At 48.5% G+C, this 12,371-nt stretch overlaps 1 protein-coding gene across 3 annotated transcripts in view; it reads left to right on the top strand.

The window, feature by feature from the left end:
- Window positions 1–12,371, top strand: part of LOC106738039 (BTB/POZ domain-containing protein KCTD8) — a 62,926-nt gene that overhangs the window by 29,269 nt on the left and 21,286 nt on the right. For all 3 annotated transcript variants that reach the window (XM_019481885.2, XM_019481884.2, XM_059732620.1), the window contains one exon: window positions 6,641–6,766. In XM_019481885.2, the coding sequence (XP_019337430.1) occupies window positions 6,641–6,766 (126 nt within the window). The remainder of the gene's footprint in view (window positions 1–6,640; window positions 6,767–12,371) is intronic.

Here is a 12,371-nt window from a genome sequence, read left to right as displayed (position 1 = left end):
GGGAGAAGGGGGCTTTGGAGCAAGTGGGGGACTTTCCTTTCAGCACACTCGCACTGGTGGCAGGCTGAGCAGGAAGAAGGGCAAGGGGTTGGTGCCTCCTCAGATGCAGCAGCATCGCCGTAGTGAAGTGTCTCATGTCCTTGCTATGGCTCACGTGCCTTCGGCAGTGCTGGCAGATGGCAAACCTGGGATCATCTGCCAGCTCAAAATGCTCCCACACTACACTACTCCCCTGCTTCTGGGTAGAGGGTGAGGATCCTGTCTTTTCCCACTCTTCAGCAGACTGAGGCTGAAGAGCAGGAGGAGCTGCCTCAGCTGAGCCACTTGCCTCCACAACCTCAGCCTCCTCCGAGGTGCTGCTTTCTGGAGGAGACCTGGGTCTAGGGAAACTTGAGAGGTGTGGAGCACAAACTCTGATTCCCCCTCAGTCCTCAGAATTGCTTGAGCCAGCGTGCTCAGCATCCCTGGTTCCAGCTCCAGCTCCTCCTCTGACAGTACGAGGCTCACGCTGAGAGATGAAATTGGGGTGGAGGAGACAGTGATTTCACTGCTGGTGCCCACTTCTGGACTGAGTGGAGGTGGTGCACGTGCAGGGATGTCAGGTGCAGACACTGCTCCCACCTCCTTGCTTCCATTGGCAGCACTGATGTCATGGCTGCTTGGGAAGAGAATGTGTCCGTGTTTGGGATGGGCAGGGCTCGCAGCTCTAGCTCTCCCCCAACCCCCTCTTCCTCCCCTGCCAGAAGACCTGGGACCTGCTTTTCCAGGATGCTTCATATTGATGTTTCCTGTGCTGCAAAAGGTCTCTGTGTGTGTGTCAATCCTTTTGTATTGTGCATTTTATTCCCTCTGTTGTGTGTGTGCACTGGCCTCTTCTTTGGTTGTTTGCTTCAGTGTTAAGAGTTTTGTAAAAATTGTGTGCTGCCTGTCTGTCTGTCTTCTTCTCCTCTGAATATGTGATTTTTCTTTATATTGTGTCTCTGTGTGCATGCATGCAAGCAATGTGTGCCTCCCTGCACAGTGATGGATCACACTGGCAAGGAAAAACACAGCTTTCTTTTTTCAAAGTTTCCAAAAAAGAGAGCAAATATAAATTCAAAGAAATGAATTGAATAGTAATACTAATAGTAATTGAATAGAATAGCTAAGATAAGCTAAGTTAAATCCTACCCAATCCTTTCTAACAAGAAAAAGGAGCAGGCAAGTTCAACTACTGAATACAGCCAGTAAGCTGCAGTGCATCAGTCTGAGGGTTCCTCTCTCACAGTTCCTGGGACAGAACAAGCTGGGGAAAAGGCACAGCATGCCTCCAAACAGAGGCTTTTATGCTGCTTGTAGTTTCACCCCACAGACACTGTCATTGGAAAGGCAGCCAGGGAGAAATCCTTCTCACTGACCACCTATACATGTCAGTCTTCCCCCCCCCCTCACCTTCCACTCTCCCTCCTTCTTCTAACTTTCAGTTAAGCTGTCCAAAGTGTCTGAAGCATCCAAAGCACTTCAGATGCTCTGAACAACTTCAGACAGCTTAATTGAGCCCGTGCTTTGATCTGGGCATGCCACTTCACACGCCAAAGCGTCTGAAGCGGCGCCAGATCCGAAGTGCAATCTGAAGACTGGCACAGCCCTAATATCTGGTGGGGGCGGCAGTACTTGGAGTTGTTCCTAAATATGATTTGTTTGACAGAAGGAGGGAAGACTGAGGGCAGGCCAGTGGTATCATGGGAATTAGGTCTGAATTCCAAGCTCAGGCAGAAGCAGGAGGAACTCATGCCCTGAGAGAGAAAATTGAATGTTTCTCCATGTCTCTGTGTCACCACACACCTTTGCTTCACAGGCAGAGGACTCCTTATTGCCCAGAGTCCCTCTCCCCCAGATTAATGTGTTTGTAAATTAGGAGAAGGTGAGGCTTCGAATTGCTCAGGCTGTGAGTAATCTGTTGAGTGCTTACAGCAATATCAACTGTCTCTCCAGTTCTATCAGTCTACCTGACAACAGCCTGCCAGTGGCATATCATACCTGCAATGAGTCTGTTAACTGACAGCTGAAATGATGTCTCCAGGGAATGCAGTTCCTCTCAACCTTGATGGAGAGGTGTACATACATCAGCAAGAAAGGGGCTCATCCCTTTCTCCACACACTCCAGCACTTCTTTGCACTCCCAGCACTTTCCCCTGAGACCTCAGCTTTATCTTAAAGCTCCTTTGTTTTTCTGGCAGTCTCTTCCTGCCCACGGGTAGCCCTTAGATGCATCCTGCCTCATCCTTTCCAGTGCATTCTGGGTAATCCCCACTTGCCAGCTTTCAAGTATTAGATAGAAGTATATAACATACAATGCTCCCCTGATCTTCCAGTGAACCCTGGCTGGAGACAATGGGATGCTCACATGCTCCACTTTGATGTCTGAAAAAGAGCCTCTTTAAACCATAACCTTTTGAGAGGAAATAATATTCCCTTATTCCATGTGGAATAGCTCTGATTAGGACAGGAACAAAACCACATGCTTCCTGAGGGATGTTGCTGAGGATGGCGATTATGAAATAATCTCTGGCTGTGGCCTAATCACAAAGGCCCAGATTGTGCTACCTCATTTCATAGAAGACCAGACCCTGGTCTCAGTTAAACTAGTGAAAATTAGGGGTCATTTCACTGTCTTCAATGGAAATGCTCCTGATTTACACCAGAGTGATTGAAGTCAGAATCTGGGCCAGTGAATAGTCCCACTGTAATTCAGATAGGCATGTAGGCTTGATTTTCCTGTCCCATATTCTGCTTTTACCCTGGTGTAACTGTATTGACCCCAGCAGAGTTGCTCTTTATTTATACTAGTGTATGTGAGAGGAGAAACAGGGCTGGTGACATCAATGGGATATTCAAAGAGGAAGACAGTACCTCATGTGAATAAGAATCACAAAACCTGGCCCAAAAGGAAGACACCATAGGACCCTGCCTTACCCCATGGCCTTCCCCCTTGTGTTAGCATTTACACCTCAGGTAAATGATTATACAATGGCTCACCACTCCAGTGCCTTGCCCTATCTGGCCCAGTGATCATTTCCCTTACTTTGCTGTAAATCAAAAGTAACACCAGTGTAGAATCATAGAAAATGAGGGTTGGAAAGGACCACAGGAGGTTATCTAGTCCAACCCCCTGGCTCAAAGCAGGACCACCCCCAACTAGATCATCCCAGACAACTTTGTCCAGCCAGGTCTTAAAAACCTCCAAGGATGGAGATTCCACCACCTCTCTGCCTAAACTGTTCTAGTGTTTTACTAGTCTCCTAGTGAGAAAAGTTCTTCCTGATACCTAACCTAAATTTCCTTTGCTGCAACTTGAGGGTGTTGCTTCTTTTTCTGTAGTCTGCCACCACTGAGAAAAGTCTAGCTCCATGCTCTTTAGAATCTCCCTTCAGGTAGCTGAAAGGTTACTATTTTAATTCTCTGTCTTCTCTTCTTTACACTAAATAAGCCCAGTTCCCTCAGCCTCTCCTCAGAAGTCATGTCCCCCCAGCCCCTTCACCATTGTTGTTGCCCTCCACTGGATTCTCTCCAATTTATCCATATCCTTTCTGTAGTGGGAGGTCTAAAAATAAACACACTACTCCAAATGTGGCTTCACTAGTGCTGAATAGAGGGGAATAATCACTTCCCTGGCCCTACTGGAAACATGCCTACCAATGCAGCGCAGTATGTCATTGGCCTTCTTGGCAACAAGGGCACACTGCTGGCTCATATTCAGCTTATTGTCCACTGTAACCAGTGTCCAGCTTATTGTTCACTGTCCAGTGTGCAGGTTTGCACAAGGGGAGAAGATGGGAGAGAAAGTGTTTGTAAATCTTGCCTTTGCTCCCAAAGTTTGTTGGCCACAAAACTGAGACACAAACATGTCTGGAACCTAGTTGGGTTTTTTTGCAAAACCTGAACCATTCCATAGGGTGTGCATCCCTGTAAGTGTGTGTGCACATGCAGTCGCCCTCTTAACTATACATCCTCCTTCCTAATTGACACCAAACTTAGTCTTCTACACTACAGCTTCCAGCATGCATACAGCCTGTTCTCCTTAAGAGTCTGCATAGTTAATTTACTACAGGATGTAACAAACAGGTATCCTGGGACCGGGCCAATCACCCACTTGTCTTTGGGCAAACTGCCTGCCTACTTTACCCACCATGCCTTAAATGATACAATTGAATGATGATAACAAGGCAGGAGGCTACCCATTTACTTGCCCTGATGCTAAGGGCTTATATATATATATGGCTCCGACCTCCTCTATACCATGTCTCATGCCTCACAGATGACATCCATGTTACTCCAGTGCCTCAAACTGTGATCCGTGGTCCAGAGTTTCACATGGGACTTTCACTCCCCATTGGAGCTTGCAGTCACTGTACCCTAGCACTGGGCTCTCCTTCAGTCCATTGCTCTGGAGTCCCAGCCCCATCCCCTGCCCTACACTGGGCCTCATCCTCTGCCCCACACTGGGTTGCAATCCCTTTATCCCCTCACCCCAGGAGCCTCATGCATAGCTCGCCGCAGGCTTAGGTCCCCACTCCCCTGGAGCCACGCACTTGGCTCCGTAATGCCACCTCAGAGCTCACAGTGAGTCTGGGCCATTGCTTTGTTCTTCAGGGTGTGCTCCCCTAGCCTTTCCCCTCCACAGGGTCACCCGCAAGACAGCAGCCTGCTGAGGTTTTCTCATGCCCCATACTTGCCTTCCACTAGGGAGGCCCCAGGTGTGGCATTTCCTGGAGACTGCCCCGCCACCAGCAGTCCCATCACACCATCCAGCCCCAGCAGGGTGTAGTTTTAGGTCATGCCCCAAGACCAGGAGCCTCCAGCCATCCCCATAGCATCTGCCTTTACCTCCAAGATATTGTAAGCAGTAGCTCTAGCCAGGTGGTGTTCTCCCGGCTGCTAGCAGCAGACTTCTAGCATTGCTGCTCAGGGCTCTGCTCTTAAAGTAAACAGCTGGGCCCTGTTCCCAATCAGGTTATTAGGCCTGATTGGGAAAATAACCAGCTGCAGACTTCTTTACTGCTGCCCATGCCCCTTGGAGTAACAGAGCACACCCTGTGCTCTGTTACACAGGGCATGTGAGGACAGATGCATACACTTTCCAGTGTCCCAGGCTCCCATGAGCAATTCACTTGTAGTCCTAGTAGCCTCCACTTAGCAGGGCACATGGTGACCACATCCTGCAGAAGCTTCTAGCAGTGAAACACACACATAACATGATGGATGGAAATGAAACAGTCTACACTTAGGTCTTCCTTAGAATCCCAAGGGCATTTTAGTGATGATATTGTTACAAATCCATGTTACAAGTACTATAGGGAAGGAAAAACGTACTGTCTGAATGGTTCTGCTGGCCTTGTATGGGGGAGAGAGTAGATAACTTTGGCTATTAGATTATATTAGGAGAGGCCTATTTAGCACCTTAATTTAGAAGGCAAAGGGGTTACATTGCATGGGAAGGAATAAAGTTGGGTGGATTGTAACTGGATTGTTAATTTAATTATATAATACTCAACTGCATATTTCTTCTCTCTTTGGGTCAGTATATTTGGTAGTGAGATGAAACTCTTAAGGAAGGGAAAGAGGCCACACAAATGATGAAATGTGAAGGGAGGGATAGATTGGTAGGTGTGTTGCCAGTAGGGCCAGGGAAGTGATTATTTCCCTCTATTCAGCACGGATGAGGTCACATCTGGAGTACTCTGTTCAGTTTTGGGCTGCTCACTACAGACAGGATGTGGACAAATTGGAGAGAGTCCAGTAGACTGCAACAAAAATGGTGGAGGGGCTGGGGCACATGATTTAACCCCAGTTCCCTCAGCCTCTCTGCATATTTAGCCTAAAGAAGAGAAGACAGAGAGGGGATTCAATTGCCGGCTTCAACTACCCAAAGTGGGGTTCAAAAGAGGATGGAGCTAGACTGATCTCAGTGGAAGACAGAGAGGATAAAAATAGTAGCCTTCAACTACCTGAACCAGGTTCCAAAGAGGATGGAGCTAGACTTTTCTCAGTGGTGGCAGATTACAGAACAAGGAGCAACAGTCTCAAGTTGCAGCAAGGGAAGTTTAGGTTAGATATTAGGAAGAATTGTCTTACTAGGAGGGTAGTAAAATACTGGATCAGTTTACCCAGAGAGGTGGATCCTTGGAGGTTTTTAAGACCTGGCTGAACAAAGCTTTGGCTGGGATGATTTAGTTGGGGATGGTCCTGCTTTGAGCAGGGGATTGGACTAGATGACCTCCTGTGGTCCCTTCCAACCCTCATTTTCTATGATTCTGTGATCTCTTGAAACTGAAAGAGGATTGGAACACTATATACGCCTGTACTTTGTATGAGGGAGAGTCTGTGAAGTGGCACTGAAGTACTGTTATAAGACAAGGTATCACTATGGGGATGGAAAAGATGAGCAGGGTGGGAGGCACTGGAGGAAAAGCAAAGTCAGATGTTGTCAGTATCCAACTGAATGATGAGAATCTAGGAATGGGAGAAATGTCAGGAGGTGCTGTGTCCTGCCTGCACTGTGGGAGCAGTCCCTGCACTCCTACCACCTACAGTTTTTGCTATCTCTTCCAATTTTCCAGCTAGGAATCTCATCTTTAGCATTCTCTCTTTGGCTTATTAGGTGGCTCCTGGCTCAACATGGCTGCTCTCCCATCTACAGAACTTGCACAGAGCCTCAAAACACACTTCTCCTCTTCTTCTGAACCCATACTGGACTTCAAGACAGATGTAACTGCAGGACTTACAGGTAGGAATGACTGCCAGTTCAGGATGATATGCCATTTGGGATGGGCACATAAGGACAAGTGCAGATCTTTTCTAATATCCCAGGTCCCACTGCTATAGGAAACATGATTCACAGGGTATCAGTGGAAGCCCCTACATATTTGGAGCCAACTGCTCCTGTAGCAAAGTTCTTGGTTTTATTATTAGTATTAGCAATCATCTTTCTTAATAGCTAGTTAGCTAGCAGGAATATTCTTGCTGGTATTATGTTGCTGCCTGGGAGCCTTAATGAAACTCAGGGATCTGGTACAGTATGTGCTATATAAATTCTAATATTATAAAAGCTTTAATCAGTCTGTCTGACTGTCTGTCGGTCCATAACACTTCATTCGCACTCTGATTGGCTGACTGAAACAACCAGTCAGAGTGCGAATACAGCGCTTGGACAGGAGGTGGTGGCACAGCAGAGTGTCACCATGATGGCAGGGACACAGGGGATGGAGGCAGCGGCCCCTGGAGGTGGCAGCAACGAAGCAGATGGAATGGCGGGGAGAGGCCAGCAATGGAGGGGTGAGTCCCAGATGCACAGCCCACTGTACATGTTCAGCCACACCTCCCCTCACACTGCCATACATGCAGACCTCCACACCCACCCTCCCCCCACATATCCACCTCCCCACCCATCCACCCCACACATACCCATATCTTCCTCCACAAACCTGTACCCACCCCCCATATATGTATATGTATGAGTCAGACTTCCTTTTAAGGTCTTGTGCAATCACATCTATGTACAGTACACAAACACATGGAAATCAGGACAAAAATATTATTTGAAGTCGGTTACTGAATGTTGTAGATGTTCGATATTTAGAATATACTTTGGTATTTTTCTGGTTCTGAGATGGCAAAACCCCTTGCTGAAAGGAGTATTTCTGGAGGCAAAGGATGGGACTTCTGGTGGCAAAGGTTGGCGGTTAGGGGGTGGGACTTCCGGTCCCAAGATGGCAACCAGGAGGCAGGGCACTTGGCAAGGACTGGGTGTGAGAGTGGGCAAACTCAAGGACAGATCCCAAAATGACACCCACCTGCCTAGGGCAGTCTACCCTGACTCACCTGCCATGAGTTGATTGTTAACTTGATTTATTAAGTGGGAGGCTGCCCATTCCTTGCCCCAATGCCAGGGAGTGCTATCCATGGCTCCAAACCTTCCCTACACTGTGGCCCATGTCTCACAGGTGACAATCTGATTACAATTGCTCCCCAGTCTGAGACCAGAGCAAACTCAGTTCATAGTTAGGCTCCATTCATTCTGCCCCCACTCTCACAGGAGGCCTCTTGCACTTCAGCCCCCTCTCACAGGACCCTCTGGCATACCGCCTATTATTGGGCCACACTCCACTGCCCTTGCTTTTCTTTAGTGGTCCCTGTTTGGTCATCAGGCTTTGCTACTTGCATGCTGGCCCTACCATGCAGTCCTTTGGTTCCTGCGAGTTCCCCTACTCCACGTGGCCTAGCCTTGTGCCAAACCCTGAGCTGATTCTGCCACAAGCCCCTAACCAGGCAACTGCTCTCATGCTCACACTTCTGGGGCTGGCCCATGTACTGTCCTTCAAGCCACTTTCGCAGCCCTACTCAGTATGCCCCTAGTGTAGTCCTTCCAACCACTCTTGCAGCCCTACTCTGCACCCCAACACACTTAGTTTTTCAGGTGCCCCTTATTGCACCCTACTCTGAGTGGGCCCTCACACTACACTATACTCCACAAACCACCCCCTCTGGGGCCTCCAGGTTTTCACTTCCCTGCTGGGCTCAGGTTTCTCACTACTAACATATCTGATCCCCCTTGCTCCCCCTGTTCATACTATTACCCACCAGAGGGGGGGGGGGGTTAAGACAGCCCTACCCACCTTCCACCAAGGAGGTTCATGGTCCTGCCACTTCTTGGGGGCTGCCTGGCCACAAGGAGCCCCACCAGGCCTCCCTACCCTGGCAGGGTGCAGTTTTAGGTCATGCCCAGGACCAGGATCCTCCAAGCCATCCCCCTAGCTCCTGCCTTTACCTCCAGGATGTTCCACACTGCAAAGGAGCTGGATAGTGCTGTTCCTGCAACTGCAAGCAGCCAACTGCTGGCCCTGCCTGGCTGGCCTATATTTGAAAATGGCCTCCTTCATCAGGCACCTGCCGGCTGCTTCCCTCAGCCCTTAAAGTGGCAAGTACCTGAAGGTGCGCTGCTACAGTGGGGTTACCCATGCAGCTCTCAACAGCTTGCCAAAACTCAGTAAGTGGCCCTCCACCCAAAATAATTGCCCGCCCCTGTTCTATATCTATTTACTTACATACATGCAAGTATTATTATTATAAATATACTTAGAATGTAGATCACTATCTGTATATGCAATAAAGCTGTTTATAATCTATCTGCTATGGCAACAGACGGGTAAATGCTTGAGTTTGACCTTCACTCTGGACTTATGCCAAAGGTCCCAGTTAACCCAGTAGTAACTGTTTAGTTGGTCTTTTGGACTGGGGGGTCAATGGCAGCCAGGCATGATTGCCCTTTTGTACTGTAGGCAACTGGCATGCCTCAGTGATTGATACTAATGCGATGAGTCGCTAGGCTCCAGCAGATCCTAAGCCTTTTTGATCTGTTTTTGGATATTTGAAATATATTGGACCTGTTTGTGTTTCAATTTATCATACCATTCCTGATTTAAAATGATGAATGTGAACTCAAGCTCTTGTGAAATTAAGCATATACAATTCCTAACCATACCAGCAACACTTTAGGTAATTCCAGTGTATGCCATTTACTTTTTAAAAAATTCTTCCTATAGTTTGCACCCAGAAGTTTACAGCATCTGCTAGTGCAGGGGTGGTCAAACCATGGCACAGGCAGCCTCAGTGTGGGGCACAGGGCAGACTGGGAAGGGGGCAGGCAGCATAGCAGGGAACAGAAAGCAAAGCAAGCTGGGGAGTGGGATGGGAGTGGCATGCCTGCCAAAAATGTTAGCTCCCACTTCGCTAGTGAATGAGAACTTGACATAAAAACTGGCTAAAATAAAATGTGAAATTGGCCAGTCCTATTGTCAGCGCTCACCTATAGAAACATGCAAAGGCAAACCAAAAATAAATGAACAAATCCATACTGGCAAAAGCGAGTTCCTTTAAAAAGTCTCTTGAATAATCTTATATGCTATTTGTAACAGTATTTTCAGGGAAAAAACTGTGATTTTTAACCTGCCAGATTAAATAGACAATATTTTTGTAAGACCTATACAACACCAGTATACATGTATCTGTTAAGTAGTATAGTCTTTATCACTGCATTAAGAGTTTTCTCTACTGGAATCTGAATTTTTTATTTATGGTTGTATGGTTCAGGCTCTATTTGCTTTTCTCTGAGCGTGACAATGCATGAGTCCCTTCTCTGTCATGCACTTATGAGCACATTTGATATCATGTCTGCAGCAGCAACAATTTCTTCTTAAACCTGAAAACTCTTCCAGGAATCTTTTCTGGCACTGCCTAGCCAGTAGCTGGTTATGAACACATGTACGCAATATGTTAGGCAGTACCTGGATATATCCACATGTATAAAAAAATCTGTCTATGTATAGATGAAAGCCAGGGTAGAATTACACCTTATAGACTGATTTAGTTGTTTTATAAAATGAAAATCTACTCTGCCTCTTCTGCCTGACTTCAGCCTAACACAGCTAATTACCTTTGCCTGTATATAGAAGCCTTCATACAATGCTTATTAATTTTTTTTTATGGGGCTCTATAAAATTAATCTCTGTATTCTAAGTGTCCTTTCTCAAAATTTAGCAAATACAGTCAGATGTCTGCCCAGCCATACCATTTATACACAGAGAAGCATGCAATATACTGGACACGCCACTAGACCTATCCCTACACACAGTGAATTGGCCATGCCTAGCTGTTTCAAGAACATAGATAGCCAGCATGCATGTCATTGGCATTAGCATAGAGCATGTAGACAGTGGATTAATGACCCAGATACCTTATTCTGACTGGACCCAAACCCTCAGACCAAACATGACTTCTCCATTTGATAATAGGTACACTTTATTGACATGCAGTGAAGCAGATAAGAATAATGCAAACAACTCTATATCTACCAGGTCTAAGGCTGTCACAGAGGGAAGGTACATCTGGCCAGTACACAAGCTTCACCCTGAGGTTCCCTTGAATGTCAGCAGCATGGAGGTCAAGGGCTGAGGCCCAATCCCTCCTCCCCCCCCCCCCCCCAACTGGGGTGGGTGAGATGGGCTGGTGGTGTTCCCTCTGTCCATGGTGCCTTTGCATTCCCCACTTGGGGACCCTTTGCTGCTATGAAATCCCTCCTTTTGTATTCTTTCTCCTCTCTGACTCTTCATCTTCAGGCATTGTTGATTGGATTCCCCTGTGGTTGTCATACTGTTCACATTCTGTCCTGTCAGCATATTCCTTTGTTCCAATAAACCCATCACATGTACACATCTTAATTTGGGTATTTACCATTCCTACTAACCTGGTCTGTTCACCAAAGCCTCATCCCTAGGGTTCTGCAGTTTGGCATTGTGACCTAATGTCACTGTAGCAGGGCACAGATTATGCATGCCACTTTAAGAGGTGTGAGCAGCAGGCAGGAGCAGTTGGGCCTAATTAGGCAGTCACATGACTGTAAGAGGGCTCCTGGATTGGACAAGGGCTGGGAAACCTCTGTATAAGCCCAGACCCTAGGCATAGGCAGAGGGAGAAACATTTTTTACAGGGGTGTTGAGTGCATGCATACTACCGCCACCTGGTGGGAAAGTCTGTGATGAAAGGGGAAGGTCCATGGGAGGGAGGGAGTAGGTCTGAGGCCAGGCAGGGATTGAGAGGGGGCAGAGCAGTGCTGGGCCTAGGATTAGGGCCGGGGCCTGCTGTGCCCATGCGGCCACCCCTTCCCTTACGCCTGGGGTTGTTGCTCAGTGCTGGCACCCCCCATGCCAGTGGATCCACTACCCCCCTAGCGCTGCACTGGCCCCAGCTGCCTCCCCGTACTGGCCCTAGCCTTGCATCGCCCGGGGGGCCAAGAGCTGGGGGCTGGAGCAGGGCCAGCCTCAGCTGTGCTGCCAGGCCAGAGGGGACAGAGCCCCCAGGACTCCCACATCCACCCCAAGTTGTTGTTGCTCTCTGGGGGATGCAGGGAGTGGGTAGGGGCTCCCACCACTGCGTGCATCCCAAGGCCACATGCTCCCAGATCTGCATGGGACATGGCAGGGTGCTGCTGTGGGCTAGGGGCGGAGGTTGCACTGGGATCTTCCCAACTTACCCTCCCTCACTAGGAACAGCCTGGTGCAGTCCCATTCCCAGCCCACAGCAGCAGCCTGCCCTGCCCCACGCAGATCTGGGGGTACACACCCCCCATGCCTCCCGGGTGTGCGTAGCAGCAGGAGCTGCATTCCTGGATGAGTCCTTGTGGCTCAGTCCCACACCCCGCTGGCTGTGCAGCACTTTCACCTCCCCTAGCCCTAGCCTCAGCTCCAGCCCGAGCCTCACTCCCTCCCCACCCCTGCTGCGCCGGAAGCCCTCAGCCCTGCTGCTTGGTGGCCCTACTGTTGCCCCGTGTAGGGCCC

This window comes from Alligator mississippiensis, chromosome 8 (assembly GCF_030867095.1).
Source record: "Alligator mississippiensis isolate rAllMis1 chromosome 8, rAllMis1, whole genome shotgun sequence".
Classification (NCBI taxonomy): domain Eukaryota; kingdom Metazoa; phylum Chordata; order Crocodylia; family Alligatoridae; genus Alligator; species Alligator mississippiensis.
Note: the sequence above shows the minus strand (reverse complement) of the source record. Positions and strands in the feature narration are given on the sequence as shown.